This window comes from Rana temporaria, chromosome 9, assembly GCF_905171775.1.
Source record: "Rana temporaria chromosome 9, aRanTem1.1, whole genome shotgun sequence".
In the NCBI taxonomy this organism is placed as follows: Eukaryota; Metazoa; Chordata; class Amphibia; order Anura; family Ranidae; genus Rana; species Rana temporaria.
Genome location: NC_053497.1, coordinates 125,056,911 through 125,074,661, shown reverse-complemented (window position 1 = coordinate 125,074,661; position 17,751 = coordinate 125,056,911). Strand labels below are relative to the sequence as shown.

The window sequence follows — 17,751 nt, the reverse complement described above, 5'->3', positions numbered from 1 at the left end:
TTAAAGAGAATTCAGTCTTCAAAGGCCGACATTCAAGTTATCATCCCTTCCCTGTTCAGTGAAATGCCTGAAACTCAAGTTACCACCGCAGATTTTCAAAAATTCCGCTCACCAAAGGCCAGCTATGACCCTTTTTTTAGGACATATATATGAAAATTATGGGCCAGATTCACAGTAGAAGTACGCCGGAGTATCTGCTGATACTCCGGCGTACTTTCAAATTTGCCGCGTCGTATCTTTATTTTGTATTCTCAAACAAAGATACGACGGCATTTGGCTAAGATCCGACAGGCGTACGGCTTCGTACGCCTTCGGATCTTAGGATGCAATACTTCGGCGCCCGCTGGGTGGAGTTTGCGTCGTTTTCCGCGTCGGGTATGCTAATAAGCTGTTTACGGCGATCCACGAAGGTATGCGCGGTCGTCGCATTCTCTTACGTCGTCGCTAGTCGGCTTTTCCTGGCGTATAGTTAAAGCAGCCCATAAATTACGCAATTTTCTTTCCTTCCACCTGTGGTGGAAAGAAAGAAAGTTGCTTGATTCCCCCATCAACACAGTTAGTGTTGATGAGGGAATACCTCCCGCAGTGCTGTTGTGTCCTGCCAGCGAGGAGCCTTCCTGGCCGGCAGAACATAATGATTATTGCTACCGGATTTAGCCACCTGAAGATCAAAGAAGATCAAAATCAGACAGGCTGGTTGTACCCAGGGTGATTAATGGATCAACTTGCCTATAGATTGATAGAATCTCGGCCGGTTCAGCAATCGTGCCATCAATGGTCAACTTAAGAGGGGATTTCCCCTCACTTTGGAGAACTGTAGGGTAAAAACCTGGATGCAGCCAATTCCCCCCCCCCCCCCCCCTTATACTTACCTGAGCCGATCTCAATCTAGCATGAGAGCAGCTACTCTCTCGGCTAGCTCCGTTCTGATAGGCTAGGAGACAGCAGCGGCTCCCACTGCTGTCAATCACAGCCAGTAAGGTGGGAGTGGGGGGGGGGGCAAGCCATGCTCTGTATGTCAAAGCAGCTTGCCATGGTGGGCACTCGGCACAGGGGAGGAGCCAGGAACGCCAGTGAGGAACGCGAGAAGAGGAGAATTCTGGCTTCTCTGTGCAAAACCATTGCATAGAGCAGGTGTTTGTTTTGAAAAAAAAACAAAACAATGGGTTTACCATCACTTTGACCTACCAGCATGTTTTTGGTGTGTGGGGGGACATCGGAGTGCCTAGAAGAAACCGACGCAGACACAGGGAGAACATGCAAATGCAGGTGTGTCCTGGCTGGGATTCAAACCGAGCACTGCAGTGCTGCAAGGCAGTAGTAGCAACTTACTTTTTTTCTCTCTCCATGCAAGCCCACCATTCAGGTCTGACAGACTCAGAACGACACAATCTGAGTGGCTAAGATTTTAGTGCAGCAGTTGTTGATCATAGAGTAATTGTACTGAAACATAGTTAGGATTTTCCTGCATACATTATACACTATATTACCAAAAGTATTGGGACTCCTGTCTTTACACGCACATATACTTTAATGGCATCCCAGTCTTAGTCCAGAGGGTTCAATATTGAGTTGGCCCACCTTTTGCAGCTTTAACAACTTCAACTCTTCTGGGAAGGCTGTCCACAAGGTTTAGGAGTGTGTCTATGGGGATGTTTGACCATTCTTCTAGAAGCCCATTTGTGAGGTCAGGCACTGGTGTGGAAAAGAAGGCCTGGCTCGCAGTCTTCACTCTAATTCATCCCAAAGATGTTCTATTGGGTTGAGGTCAGGACTCTTTGCAGGCCAGTTAAGTTCCTCCACCCCAAACTCGCTCATCCATGTCTTTATGGACCTTGCTTTGTGCACTACCTAGCCATACTGGAATGCCTTTCTATCTCCATCATCTTAAGCAAGCTTGCAGTTACCCTACGTTCATACCTATGTGTCTTTTTGTGCAGTTTGCAGAAACGCACTACAGTCCATTTAACATGGTTTCCTATAGTACTAGTTCACATCTATGCATTTTACAGCCGGTGCATTTTTGGAAAGGGTCAGGGATTTTTTCCCCATGATTTATGGCTAATAAACTTCAATCGAGCTGCCCCAGAAACGCAAGTGGTGCATTTTTTATGTGATTTTTAACACTGTATATAGCTGGTTGCTGAGCAGGGGTCCGGGAAGCCGGCGGCCACGTCCTTAGCAACCGATGAGTCATCAGCTGTCAGTGGGGTTTCCCGCTGAAAGCTGAATGTAATTTTTTTTAAATGCCAGCAAAAAAATTGCAAAATAAACAGTTTCCCCCCCCCCCCAGGTCCATACCAGGCCCTTCAGGTCTAGTATGGATTGAAAGGGGACAACCACGCCAATTTTTTTTTAAATGGCTATTGGGTCCCCCCCAATATCCATACCAGACCCTTAAGCCCAGCAGGTCAGGAAAGAGAGGGGACACGCCAGTGCGCCCCCCCTCCTGAACCATACCAGGACACATGTCCTCAACATGGCAGGGTGGGTGCTTTGGGGCAGGGGGGCTCTGCACCCCTCACCACAAAGCACCTTGCCCCATGTCGATGAGGACAAGAGCCTCTTCCCGACAACCCTAGCCGGTGGTTGTCAGGGGTCTTCCTTTATTAACAGCTCTGTCTTCTCTAGCCATCTCTTCCCACTGTCTTCTCATTCCCGCTGTCTCCTCCCTCTGTCTTCTCGAGCTGCCTCTTCCCACCGCCACCGTCTCTTCCCGCTGCCGTCTTCTTCCTCATCGGTTACCCGCTAAAAAAATATATAAAAAACTGCTCTTGTTCTGCTGATGTCTTCATCAGTTTTGTTGTCGCCCGCTCTCTGCCGACTCTTATATAGCAATGGGGCGTGGCCAAACGATGACATCACTGGGAGAGCCCGCCCTTTGTGACAACAGATGAAGACAGCAACAGAACAAGAGCAGCTTTTAAATATTTTTTTTTAGCTGGCAACCGGCGAGGAAGAAGACAGCAGCGGGAAGAGATGGTGGCGGTGGGAAGAGACAGCTAGAGGAGAAGACAGCGGAAAGAGATGGCTACAGAAGACAGAGCTATTAATAAACAAATTATCAAAAACTGTCTCTTGTGTTTTTATTACATTTCACTGCTTTTTTGGTGAATGGTGAATGATTCCGATAAGCTCCCCCGCCCGAAGATCCTGACAACCACTGGCTAGGGTTGTCGGGAAGAGGCCCTTGTCCTTCTTAACATGGGGGTAAGGTACTTTGGGGTGGGGGGGCTCTGAAAGCACCCACCTCACAGCAACTCAAAGCAACCCCCCATGTTGAGGGCATGTGGCGTTGTGGGGGGGGATGAATGTCGAGGGACATTTGCCGGTTAAAAAAAAACATCCGACATTCGGCCCGTGTGTATGATGGACGTGCATGCTGGAAAACCAACAAACAACCGACTCCCGATCAGCGCTGTCAGAACACAACAGCTCAGTGGGGGGGATTGCTGAACTAACCTTACATGGTTAGTACAGCGGCTCCAACTGAGCTGTCAGTTTTGCACGAAATAAAAACTGTAAAGGCTCATGCACACTGCAGCTCAAAAAAAAGCTTCTTTTACAGGCTTTTGAGCTTTTATTTTAGCTTGAGGAAGCTTGTGCTTTTTTGTGCTCTTGTGCACATTTCTATCGAGCTTCTTCAAGCTCCTTTTGAGATCCTTGGAGCTTTTTTGAGCATAAGCGTTTTTTTTACAAACCCTCCTAGACAGTATTTTCTTAAAGCGGGGGTTCACCCTATCGACCAAAAAAAAAATATTTTTTTTCTTTTACCTTAAAATCAGGCATTGTAGCGCGAGCTACAGTATGCCTGTCCCGAATTTTTTACCCCCGTACTCACCTTGTAGTCGTCCATCGAAGATACCGGGGAATGGGCGTGCCTATGGAGACGGAGGATGATTGACGGCCGGCTCTGGCGCGTCACGCTTCTCCGGAAATAGCCGAAATAGGCTTGGTCTTCACGACGCGTGCGCATAGCCTGTGCGCAGGCGCCGTGAAGAGCCGAGACCTACTCCGGCTGTCTTCGGGGAGAGTGACGTGCCAGGGCCGGCCGTCAATCATCCTCCCTCTCCATAGGCACGCCCATTCCCCGCGGGAGCCGAAATCTACGATGTCGGATTACAAGGTGAGTCCGGGGTTAAAAAAATCGGGACAGGCATACTGTAGCTCGCGCTACAATGCCTGTCTCGATGGTAAAATGTGTCGGGGGGGGGGGGGTGAACTACCGCTTTAACCACTGTATAAACAAAACAAAAGGCTGGGACAAATGTTTTTGCAAGTTTTTGGAGCTGTTGAGCTGTTTGTGACACTAGCTCCTCTCGTGTGTACGAGGCTTTACTAATGCCGCGTACACACAACCAGTTTTTCCGTCGGAATAAACTCCAATGGGTTTTTCCGACGGAATTCCGCTCAAGCTGTCTTGCATACACACCAAATTCCGACCGTCAAAAACGCAGTGAAGTACAACACTACGACAAGCCTAGAAAAATGAAGTTCAATGCTTCCAAGCATGCGTCAAATTATTTCCGAGCATGCATGTTTTTTTTCTCCATCGGAAAATCCATACAGACGAGCGGAATTTCCAATAGAAATTTTTTTTCCGTCAGAAAAAAAGAGAACATGTTCTCTTTCTAAGTCCGACGGAAAAAGTCCAATGGGGCATACACACGGTCGGAATATCCGATGAAAAATATCCGTCTGACTTTTTTCATCGGAAATTCCGACCACGTGTAGCCTTTAAATTTTGTTTGGTTTTTTTCGGAACTGAGGGAACATCACCTGGATGGCACTAGTGGGTCACCGGTTGGTTTTACCTCTTTTGGAGTTCCCGTTGAACCAATACAGAACTGGGTTTGACGAGCAGTATTCGGATCTCTCTAGCCATGTCTGGGCAGCCTTTCTCCCTGTGCTTTTCCAGGTTTCCTTTATCTCATCTGCTGCGTTTTCAAACAAGCAGATGGCGTGTGAGACTTCTTGTTCATTGCGTAGTTTATTTTGTTGCTGGTCTCCAGATTTACATGTGTCTGGGAAGTCAACACAGGAATATGGCAGTAGGGCGGCCGAGGATGCGAGACCGTCTACTGTCATTGTCTGGAGCTCCCAAAGCACGTTGACCATGAAGACTGAGCCACAATAGGGATCAGACCGGCTCTCCCGGCCCCCTGGAATAAGCCCATTTCATACTCTGTCACATCTGAAAAGGAACCAGGTTAAAACCCCAATTAAAAAAGAAGGAGCCGGGTGTCAGTGGAAGAGAATACGCAGAACATTGTGGTCGGTAATTACTGTGATCCCATTGCCTGGATGTGTCAGGTCTATATGCATCGATGCTGGACAAGGTCAGTTAGTCTGTCCCAGAGGGGAAAGGGGACTTTGCCCGGCGTTTCTGAGCACAAAATAACATCTTGCTGGCACAGAGTCACCATTCAAGTGCCTGCCCTGCGCTTTCATGTCAATCATTTCCATTTAACCCCTTTTGTCACTGCCTGCAGAGCAAGCAGGCATTGTGTTGGTGTCCCATGTAGTGCGGCTAGCGTAACTTTGTAGGATAAGCCCCCAGTATGTGATTGCTAATGAGGACACTGTACTGCCTCCAGTTTGAAAGATAACATTATTGTCCCATTAAGTATCCAGGGACCCTAATTATGCTTACACCCTCTGGCAATATTACACATTGTTTTTTTCCCAGAGAAACCCTTTTTTCAGGCAAGGAAAGCAGTCACATTGTTTTGCATGGATCTAACCACTAAAAAAACGATATACACAAAAGCACAAAAAAAAAAAAGAGAGAGACTGGCCATAGATACGAAATCAAATGAAAAATGGAGACCGCTCATTCAATCTTCTTGTGGTTAGTGTGCTTACCACTACAGTCAATTTCTGTTTCCAGATCGAAAGTGGACGAACGAACGCTTTGTATAAAAAATAAAATAATAACTTTGTAATCGTTTGTAGGTTAATCTATCAAAAAAAGAATATTAAGTTGAATGCACATGAGCAGTAGGAGTAGTAGCAGAAATGAATGCATTAATTGGAAAAATGTTGAAGTTCGCAGGAACATTTCCAATATAACGATTGGACCATCGAATGTTCTTAAAACACCAAAAATAATCTGCGCTCATGAGAGGTCACCTCTCATGAGCGCAGATTATTTTTGGTGTTTTAAGTGCATGAGTGGTACTTCCGGGTACCTTTTATTCCGCAGCACTGGTTGGTCACAGCCCACACGAGGGTTTTTATATGTATGCTGGTGGACAATAGTTTTTTCCCATAGAGCGCTTGTGTTTTTTTGTATCAATATATGTCCATCGAATGTTAGATTATCCACTTGAGCCCCGGACCATTTTGCTGGTCAAAGACCAGGCCACTTTTTGCGATTCGGCACTGCGTCGCTTTAACTGACAATTGCGTGGTCGTGCAACGTGGCTCCCAAACAAAAAATTTGATGTCCTTTTTTTTCCCACAAATAGAGCTTTCTTGTGATGGTATTTGATCACCTCTGCGATTTTAATTTTTTGCGCTATAAACAAAAATAGAGCGTCAATTTTTAAAAAAATCAATGGCCCGGATTCACATACCGCGGCGCATATTTATGCCGCCATAGCGTATCTCTCTTACGCTACGCCGACACAGCGCAGAGAGGCAAGCACTGGATTCACAAAGCCAGTGCTGCCAAAACTGCGCTGGGTTTCCTAGGGGTAAGCCGGCGTATGTGGAAGTGGGTGTGAGCCATGCAAATGATGGGCCGAGTGCCAGATGGATACGTATAACGAACGGCACATGCGCCGTCCCGTTGACGCATCCCAGTGCGCATGCTCACAATCACGTCGGAACTACTCCCTAAGATACGCCGGATCCCTGCCTACGGCGTGAACGTAACCTACGCCTAGTCATATTCACGTCCTACGTAAAATACGTCTGCTTGTGTTGCATGGATGCTGCGGAGTTGCACCTCCTTTATGGGGCATAACTTTGCGCCGGACATATGACTTTACGCGCACTGCATGGGACGGACCTACGTTCGTGAATCGGTGTATCTCTCTCATTTGCATATGTAATTAGAAAATCCATCGGAGCGCCAAATACGAACAGCGTAAATATGCACCCACTTTACGCCGGCGTAGGCAAGTTACGTTGGTCGAATGAAGCCTATTTTCAGGCGTATCTTAGTTTCTGAGTCAGGGGCACAGATACGACGGCGCATATTTGCACTTATGCTGCGTATCTCGAGATACGTCTGCGCAAGTGCTTTGTGAATCCGGGCCCCTATTTTTAACTTTTTGCTATAATAAATATCCCCAAAAAATATATAAAAATTATATTTTTTCCTCAGTTTAGGCCGATACGTATTCTTCTACATATTTTTGGTAAAAAAATATCGCAGTAAGCGTATATTGATTGGTTTGTGCAAAAGTTATAGCGTCTACAAAATAGGGGATATAATTATGGCTTTTGTATTATTATTATTATTTTTTTACTAGTAATGGCCGTAACTGCGACTTTATTGCGGACACTTTTGACAATTTTTTTGGGACCATTGTCATTTTTACAGCGATTAGTGCTATAAAAATTGCACTGATTCCTGTGAAAATGACACTGGTAGTGAATGTGTTAACCACTAGGTGGCGCTGAAGAGGTTAAGTGTGCCTAGGGATGTGTTCTAACTGCAGGGGGGATGGGCTATATGTGACACGATTACAGTAAGCTGTTTACACTGTCCTGTCACTAGGAAGACTGGGGAAATGCTTATTTACATCAGCATTTCCCCCTTCTTCCTCACTGTGACACAATCGCAGGTATGCCCGCGGACATCGAGTCCGCGGGACCCGTGGTCGGAGTCACGGAGCTTGCGGCAAGCGTGCGCACACGTGCACGATGCCGCGATCTTAAAGGGGATGTATATATACGCCCTTCTGCCTGTCCGTGCCATTCTGTCGTCGTATATAGTCGTGCGCTGGTGGGCAAGCATTTAAAAGAACATTTCAATTTTTGTTTGTTTTTCTACTCATCTATGGCTATCCTAACATACTCGGAAAAGTTACCAGGTAAGTTATTCAACCAAAACAAATTGGAACCCTCCTTTTATGTGTAAAAATAGAGATTATCCCAATGAGATATGGGAAGTATAGTTTGATTCTTCAGAACAGAACTCATTACCTACATGTAATATAAATATAGCATATAAAAGACTATTTCACTTAGTAAAAAAAAAAATATATATATAAATATATACACAGTATACACACTATATTGCCAAAGTATTGGCATACCTGCTTTTACACACACATGGGGCCGGATTCAGAAAGAATCGCGTATCTTTCTGCGGGCGTAGCGCATCTCATATGCGCTAAGCCGCCGTAACTAAGTCAGGCGAGTACCGTATTCAGAAACAATTTGCGTCCTTAGTTACGGCGGTGTAGCGTACATGGGCCGGCGTAAGCCCGCTTAATTCAAACTAGGCTGGTAGTGGGCGTGTTGTATGTAAATGATTCGTGACCCCACGTAAATGACGCGCTTTACGAACGGCGTATGCTCAGTATCACGTTGAATTTTCTCCCTAAGATATGTCGGCTTAATGTTTAGGCGACGTGAACGTAACCTACGCCTTACGTAAACGGCGTATATAGATGCGCCGGACGGAACTGCGTTTGTGAATCGGCGTATCTAGGTCATTTGCATATTCGACGCGGAAATCAACGGAAGCGCCACCTAGCGGCCAGCGTAAATATGCACCCCAAGATACGACGGCATAGGAGACTTACGCCGCTCGTATCTTGGCAACCGTGAGGCGTATCTGATTCTTTGAATCAGGCGCCAAGGTACGACGGCACACACTCAGACTTACGACGGCGTATCTGGAGATACGCCGTCGTAGGTTGTTTCTGAATCCGGCCCATGAACTTTAATTCTTTAGTTCTTTCCATAGATTTTCTATTGGATTTAAGTCAGGTGATTGGCTGGGCCATTCTAGAAGCTTTATTTTCTTTCTTTGAAACCAACTGAGAGTTTCCTTGGCTTTGTGTTTGGGATCATTGTCCACCCTCGTTTCATCTTCATCATCCTGGTAGATGGCAGCAGATCATTTTTTTTTTAAAGCTGCTAGTATAAATGTCTCTGATCTCTTATTATATTAGCTTACTAAAGTCGGCTAAGAGGAATCGGACAAACTAGAGAACACACATTGGTCAGTTCTCTAGCTATGCAGAGAATTAAAGAGGAAGTAAACCCACTCTAAAAAAATAAAAAACACCTTGCAAAGGCATAATGAGCTAGTATGCATAGCATACTAGCTCATTATGAATTACTTACCTGAGATCGAAGCCCCCACAGCGGTCCTCGTTCCCCCTCCTCCGTCGCCGCCATCTCTCCCGGAGTGACTTCTGGGTATCGCGGCTCCGGCGCTGTGACTGGCCGGAGCCGCGATGACGTCACTCCCGTGCATGCCACCAGTCACGCCACGATTGCCGTTGGAAACGGCACGCTCAGTGCGCCTGCACTGTTGTCTACGGCGCATGCCTTTTCTGCAAATATCTTCTAAACCTTTTAGGTTTGGGAGATATTTCTTGCACCTACAGATAAGCCTTAATCTAGGCTTATCGGTAGGTAAAAGTGGTCTGTAAGGGTTTACAATCACTTTAAGCCTGCTCTTCTCTATTGGTCAGACTTGGCTACCCCCCACCTTACCTGCACAGCCATTTACTGGTAAGTTCAGTGTGCTGCTGTTTCTCTCCCCCCCCCCCCCCCCCCCCATCTCTTATGCAGAATGTGATCACTTATCAAAAAAAAGGGGGGAAATGTATTTATATATATATATATATATATATATATATATACTGTATTAATTTGCGTATAACACTCACTTTTTTACCTTGAAAATAGAGGGTAAATTGTGCCTGCGTGTTATACGCAGAGGGCTGTGGAAAGTTTTTTTCCTGAAACTTCCATCTTAAAGTTAGGGTGCGTATTATACGCCGATAAATACGGTATATATATATATATATATATACACACTTATGAACAAATATTTTACCTTTCATTTCTATTTTAAACTGAATGGGTTGTTTTACAAGGTGATGGTTTACAATCACTTTAAAGCGGGGGTTCACCCGAAAAAAAAATTTCTTTCCATTAGATTGAGGCTAATTACGGGAAGCAGAATCGGGTGTTTTTTTTTTTTAAATCAATGCAGTACTTACCGTTATAGAGATCGATGTTCTCCGCCGCTTCCGGGTATGGTCTTCGGGACAGGGCATTCCTATTTAATTGACAGCCTTCCGACGGACGCATACAGCGCGTCACAAGTTGCCGAACGTTGGTGCGGCTCTATACGGCGCCTGCGCACCAACTTTCAGAAACTCGTGACACGCTGTATGCGACGGTCGGAAAGGCTGTCAATCAAATAGGAACGCCCAGTCCCGCAGCCCATACCCGGAAGCGGCGGAAGAACATCTATCTCTAAAACGGTAAGTACTGCATTGATTTAAAAAAAAAAAAAAACCCGATTCTGCTTCCCGTAATTAGCCTCAATTTAATGTTAAAAATAGATTTTTTTGGGTGAACCTCCACTTTAAGTACAGGTTTCTTGAACTTTTTTATACACACACACCACAAGACCAGGGAGGGACTCAACTTTTGACTCAAAATAGTGAGGTGCACATAGTCCACACAATTCAGTACATACGGGGGTTGTGTTGTACTTACCTTTGTACCTGATGGATGTACTTGATGTACCCTTGTCTCTGAAGATTGCAGCAGCAAATTGAAGTGCAGAAATCAGTTGGAATATATATTATACTGTATATTTTTTTAATTATTATTTATTTTTCTTAATACAAGATGTGTTTCTTATCAGTTTTAGAAGTCCTAAGTGGTTAGTTAACATTGTGATCGGAGGCTGTGTTATCTCACGTAGCCTCAGGATGTTAACAAGCTTCCCCTCCCACTAGCCTGGCTCCTCCAGCCTTCCCCTCTCCTAAGCGTTTGTTGTGACAGGTAGGTGCATGCCTGCTAATTAGGTGATTAGATGAATTCAGTAGAGACCTTTGACCTGACATCTGAGTCACCGCCCAGCAAACTGCAGCATATTTGTAACACAACTGTGAGGGACTCCCTCCCCGCGCGGTCACCTCTTCGGGCCATACAACTGTGAGGTCCACTGTCACTATTTAATAGGGGATTACAAGCTATTGATTAAGTCTGTTTTACCTGTACGTGACAGCTGTGCTGTATACAGGACAGCCGTGACACCCGACCTGTCAGATTACCTCTGCGCTTCCTGCCAATATTGGCCCTACTGAAGACCTTACAGCAAACTATATTATCTAATATTGTTCATGGATGTTTATTTTCATTTGTTTTCATATATGATCACTAACTGTGGGGAATAGTAGGACTAGAATGTCAAATGGGGTTCTCAATACATTTCTTATTTAAAGATATATATATATATATATATATATATATATATATATATATATATAGATAGATAGATATATATATATATATATATATATATATATATATATATATATATATAAATATAAAATATACATATTTGTCTTAAAAAAATATATATATATATATATTTTTTTTTTATTATTATTATATATATATATATATATATATATATATATACACCGTATATATTATTTGTTATTTATTTTTAGACAAATGTGTATTTGTTCAGTTTTAGCTTTTAAAATATATGTATATATGTGTGTATATATATATATATATATATATATATATATATAATATTTTTTTATTATTTATTTATATTTTTTTTATTTTAAGACAAATATTTCTCTGGGTCAAGACACTTGTCATAATCTGCATTTAAAGCCTTGAAAGCATTATATATAGAAGCATATAACTTTTTTTTTTTTTCCTTACTATATAGTTAGCAGTACAATAAAGCTCCCACAATATCCCCTTTTTACCTTTTTGGTTTATTACACTAAGCATTCATGTCAAATTAGGAGCATGTGATGCATGCTAGCAAACAGAGTTCTCATAGCCACTGTGTCAGTAAGGCACATACTTTATTAAAGGGGTGGTTCACCCTAAAAACTACTTTTTTTTATTACACTGCCCCCCCACATTACAATCCGATTAAGGCTATTATTATTTTTTTGATGCTGTACATACCTTTGTACAGCATATTCACCCGTGGCTTCCGGCTTGCGAGTCCCGCGGGAGTGGGCGTTCCTAACATGTCTGTGATTGACGTTTTGACCAAAAACGAGCTCCCCCCGTCGCGTAAGCCGCGTCATGATTGACGAAAGGAGCCGAACGACGATGTGCATGCGCCGTATAGCGCCGACTCGCTGTTCGGCTCCTTTCGCCAACCGTGACGCGGCTTACGCGACGGGGGGGAGCTCGTTTTTGGTCAAAACGTCAATCACAGACATGTTAGGAACGCCCACTCCCGCGGGACTCGCAAGCCGGAAGCCACGGGTGAATATGGTATGTACAGCATCAAAAAAAAACTAATAGCCTTAATCGTATTGTAATGTGAGGGGCCAGTGTAATAAAAAAAAGTAGTTTTTAGGGTGAACCACCCCTTTTAATATTCCTGGTTATTTATTTCCTGTGTAGGTAATGGCAGTGACGTATAAAACTAGGTTAATAATTGGAATTGTACAGCTTTAAAGGGGAGTTCCAGCCATTTGTATGTTTATTAAAAGTCAGCAGCAACCAAAAGTGTTGCTGCTGGCTTTTAATAAACAGGCACTTACCTGCTCCAGCACTCCAGCGACGCGCCGGTGATCTGACATGCTGGTTCCAGCTATCGTGGAAGTTCCAGCGCATGCGCGAACTGATGCGCTGAGATGGTTCCAGCCATCGGGAAAGTTCCTTCAAGCACTGCGCAGGTGCAAACTTGCTGACGGAAATCCCCGAACGGCGGCCGGCATCCAGGGCGACGTGGATAGTGAGGTAAGTGGCCAGTCGGCCTCACGTCCTCGCTGCGCTCGGACGGCTCGCTTCGCTCGCTCGGCCTCCTGGCTCTTTTTTTAACATCCTCCAATCCACGGGGATGTTAAAGAATGAGCCTGGATGCCGGGCGAGGTTCGGGGATTTCCGTCGGGAAGTTTGCGCCTGCGCAGTCAGTGGAGGAACTTCCCCCATAGGGGAACATTCAGGACAAGTCACCGGCCGGGGCTCCGCTCCTCTCCCCCCCTCCCCGGCCGGCGTCTTCATCTTCAGTGTGGGCACCCGGCCGTGACAGCTTTCGGCTTCACGGCCGGGCACCCACTGCGCATGCGTGAGCTCGAGCAGCGCGGCACTGCGCGAGCGGCGCGGCCCGGCGCCGCGCCCTGTAATTGGCCAGGAGATCGCCTAGGACCTGTGACGTGTCCTAGGCGATCGCCTACAGCAGCCACTTCCTGAAGGCGACTAAGCTTAGTCGCCTACAGGAAGGAGGAAGTGGGACAGGAAGTCCCACTCGTGCTGAAGCCCCCACTCCCCCCCCAAAAAAATTACATGCCAAATGTGGCATGTAAGGGGGAGAGGAGTGGGATAAGAGGAAGTTCCAAATTTGGGTGGAACTCCTCTTTAACTTAAAGACAGCATGCAACAAAGTTAAAGATCACGTGTAAGGGTTGTGTATATATTTTCTTTCTTTTTTGTAATAGGAACTAATTAAATGTTTTTCATTTTATTAGTCAAGGGAGTGGGAAAAATTGCATTAGAAATATTTTATATTCTCATTTTCAACCAGCTGGGGGAGCTCCTATTTGCTTTTCACAGGATTACCCTCTGGGGAAAAAATTAACAAAGCAAGCCTTCTATAATGTATACTTGCCTTGATCTGAAACACTGAGTGTGATTTCTGTGTCTTTTCTAATTCTTCTGCTATATCCGCATGGGTCGCTTCTGGCAGTCTATGCCCCTGGTGCCCAACCTGTGTCCCTCTGGCACTTTTTGTGTGGCCTTTGAAGCTCCTGAAGCATGTGCCCAATCTCCAACAACTATAGCATGTTCACAGTATCTGAGAGTCTCCTGCAGCATGTCCACAGTTTCTGACCATCTCTTGTATCATGTCCACAGTCTCTGACCATCTCTTATATTATGCCTGCAGTCTTTGATCATCTCTTGTATCGTGTTTGCAGTCTCTGACCATCGCTTGTATCGTGTCTGCAGTCTCTGACCATCTCTTGTATCTTGTCCACGGTCTCTGACCATCTCTTATATTATGCCTGCAGTCTTTGATCATCTCTTGTATCATGTCTGCCATCTCTGATCATCTCTTGTATCATGTATGCAGTCTCTGATCATCTCTTGTATCATGTCTGCAGTCTCTGATCATCTCTTGTATCATGTCTGCAGTCTCTGACCATCTCTTGTATCATGTCTGCAGTCTCTGACCATCTCTTGTATCATGTCTACAGTCTCTGATCATCTCTTGTATCATGTCTGCAGTCTTTGATCATCTCTTGTATCATGTCTGCAGTCTCTGATCATCTCTTGTATAATGTCTGCAGTCTCTGACCATCTCTTGTATCATGCCTGCAGTCTCTGACAATCTCTTGTATCATGCCTGCAGTCTATAGCCGTCTCTTGTATCATGTCTGCAGTCTCTGATCATCTCTTGTATCATGTCTGCAGTCTCTGACCATCTCTTGTATCGTGCCTGCAGTCTATAGCCGTCTCTTGTATCATGTCTGCAGTCTCTGATCATCTCTTGTATCATGTCTGTAGTCTCTGACCATCTCTTGTATCGTGCCTGCAGTCTATAGCCGTCTCTTGTATCATGTCTGCAGTCTCTAATCATCTCTTTTATCATGTCAGCAGTCTCTGATCATCTCTTGTATAATGTCTGCAGCCTGTCACCATATCTTGTATCATATCTGCAATCTGTGACCATCTCTTGTATCATGCCTGTAACCTTTCACTATATGCTGTTGTGTGTCTGCTTTCTCTGAAACTGAATTTTCACTTAATTTTATCTGCAGCTCTTTGGTAATTTCAGGGTCCACGATTGAGGCCCCCTATATCAAGGAAGTTGACCACAACTGGTCTATGCAGACACCATACAATCTCAGGAGATGGCACCCACCCCCAAGCACACAGCAAGTGATTGACAGCCTCAGCTGTGCTTGTTTGCCTATGAAAATGTGAAGATGGGGCCATGTCCTTTCCATCCCCTTAGGTCTCAGATGACACTCCGCAACCTGCTCTATGCCGTGTTGTCAGATCCCCCCACCCCTTCTAGAGTTGAGAAATGCTGTGTAAAATGTGTGCTTTAAGAGGCTGTAGCGAAGTGACGGCTGCAGATAAACAGGTATTACTTATGTAGGGTGTTTTGTTTCCTCTCTGTGTATCACCAGAGGCCAGTCACTGCACTGGGTATGTGTAAGGGTTTACAACCACTTTAAGGCTCTCCTTATCTGCTTTGTTGTAAAAAGCCTTTTGATTACATTGCTCAATAGCTAAAGCGGCAATGTACAAAGGCAGTTGGATTATTATTAGCATTATTATTATTATACAGGATTCATATAGCGGCAACAGTTTGCGCAGAATTTTACAAAATTAAGGCAGACATTACAGTTACAATACAACTTAATAGAAGAGAAATCAGAGGGCCCTGCTCGGCATGTAAGATTTTTAAAATGTATCCTAAAATAATTTTTTCTTTATTATTCCTGTGAGTGGGGCTATAACTAATAAGAGGACTTTGCAATTTGATAAAAGGTCTGCATTAAATGTATTTGGTATATAAGTCCACGTTCGGTACATTCTTATATTTTATTTTATTTTACAGAGCTGACGGGCATAAATTAGTTGGGAAGAAAACTAATTTTTCAGATCTGATCAGGTCGGAATATTCCAGTGGGTTTACACCAAAAAGCAAGAAAAACAAGAAGCCCAAGAATGAAGATAAGGAGACATAACACATGAAATCTTAGTTGTCCAATCAAAGTTTCCACATCCAGAAGAATGAAATGAACCAAGCTTGCCGTCCATCAGCGGTGTCATCTTTAATGACTTATTGGCTGCAGAATACAGTGGAAATGCAGATTTGGTAGCCCTGGTGTTTGGTTCCTATCTCTTGCCTCCTTGGGTTTTTGGGGAACCTCATTAGTCTGGATATTGGCTATTTGCCATAGTCCTTTGATAAATGAAAAAAAAAAAAAATAGCACGTGAAAGTATTTGGAAAATGTCACCCCTAACACTCACGGCGGTCAAGAGCGTCATTCTTATCTTTCCAGTAATTATTTAGAAGGTTTGGAGCCTAATGTTAGCCTTACATGTGTAGATTTTTCTCGATCAATCCTGCAAACTAAACAAGAAAAATCAATCGATTCCCCCATCCATGCAAAGCAGCGTTAAAGGAGAAATCCCTCTGCTGGCTATTGTATTCTGACAGCCGCAGCGCCCCTGGCTGCTTGAATACCTGAACAGTGACTGTATCTGATAGGATGTACTCACTGTTCAGCCAACAATTTTCATTGTAATTTCCTAATCATCTTATTTTTTTATTGTCGGACTTGTACAGTATCATTGTTTGTGAATGGGGAAGGGTGATACCAGACTTCACCTCCAGGTGGCACTGCAGGTGAAGGATGATCTAGCTATTTACAGAATAGCAAAGAGGTGCAAGGGAGGGACCCTTATGTATAATTAAAGATTATATATTGTTTTCCTGAAAATCCTATTTATAAAAACCTTAACAGAAACTCTTTCCATTGGTCATTTCTCTGTGTTGTTGACTAGCTGGATGGTTTTCATTCATTTATGTGGTTGATTTGTTGAAAGACTTTCTACCAAGGAGCGCCAAGTGCTTGCTGACTGGTATTTTGCCAAAACTCACAGCAAATTCAAGGCAACCTACCCCTACTGAGACCATAAAACAATCAAGACTGTAAGGCCTCGTACAGACGAGCGGACCTGTCCGATAAAAAAAGGTCCGCGGACCGTTTTCATCGGACATGTCCGCTAGCAGATTTTGGTCTGATGGTTGTACACACCATCAAACCAAAATCCCCGCGGACAGACAGCGCGGTGACGTGGCGGTGACGTGACGGCGTCGATGACGCGGCGACGTGCGCGAACCCGGAAGTTCAATGCTTCCATGCATGCGTCGAATCACTTTGACGCCATGCACGGGTTCTTGGGCCAGCGGACATGTCCGGTGAGTCGTACTGACCGTCGGACATGTCTGACGGACAGGCTTCCAGCGGACATGTTTCTTATCATGCTAAGAAACATTTGTCCGCTGGAAACCTGTCCGGTCGGCCGGAAAATTGTCCGGTCGGCCCCACACACAACCAAACATGTCCGCGGAAACTGGTCCGCGGACCAGTTTCCGCAGACATGTTCGGTCGTGTGTACGAGGCCTCAGTGGTAGTTTGCCTTGATCTGTTCCGCCATTTTTCCATATGAAGACTTCAGAAGACAACTTATGCCGTACACACGATTGGAAAATCCAACAAGAAATTGTGGATTTCGGCTCAAACTTTTGTTGCATACACACGGTCGCACCACATTCTACTCGTTAAGAACGCAGTGATGTGCAACACTATGACAAGCCAAGAAAAATTAAGTTCAATGCTTCTGAGCATGAGTCGACTTGATGCCGAGCATGCGTAGGTTTTTTTCTCCGTCTGAATTGCATACAGACAATCGGAATTTCCAGAACTTTTCCAGTCTGAAAAATTGAGAACCAGCTCTCAATTTTTTCTTGGCGGAAATTCCGACAGAAAAAATTCCGATGGAGCCTACACACGGTCGGAATTTCCAACCAAAAG

The 17,751-nt window shown here is 44.6% G+C and overlaps 1 protein-coding gene across 2 annotated transcripts in view; it reads left to right on the top strand.

The window, feature by feature from the left end:
* The window catches only part of DDX31 (DEAD-box helicase 31), a 126,127-nt gene extending 109,447 nt beyond the window's left edge, over nt 1-16,680 (top strand). For both annotated transcript variants that reach the window (XM_040324423.1, XM_040324422.1), the window contains exon 20: nt 15,764-16,680. In XM_040324423.1, coding sequence (XP_040180357.1) covers nt 15,764-15,893 — 130 coding nt within the window. In that variant the 3' untranslated portion in view covers nt 15,894-16,680. The remainder of the gene's footprint in view (nt 1-15,763) is intronic.
* Nucleotides 16,681-17,751: the final 1,071 nt, after the last annotated feature.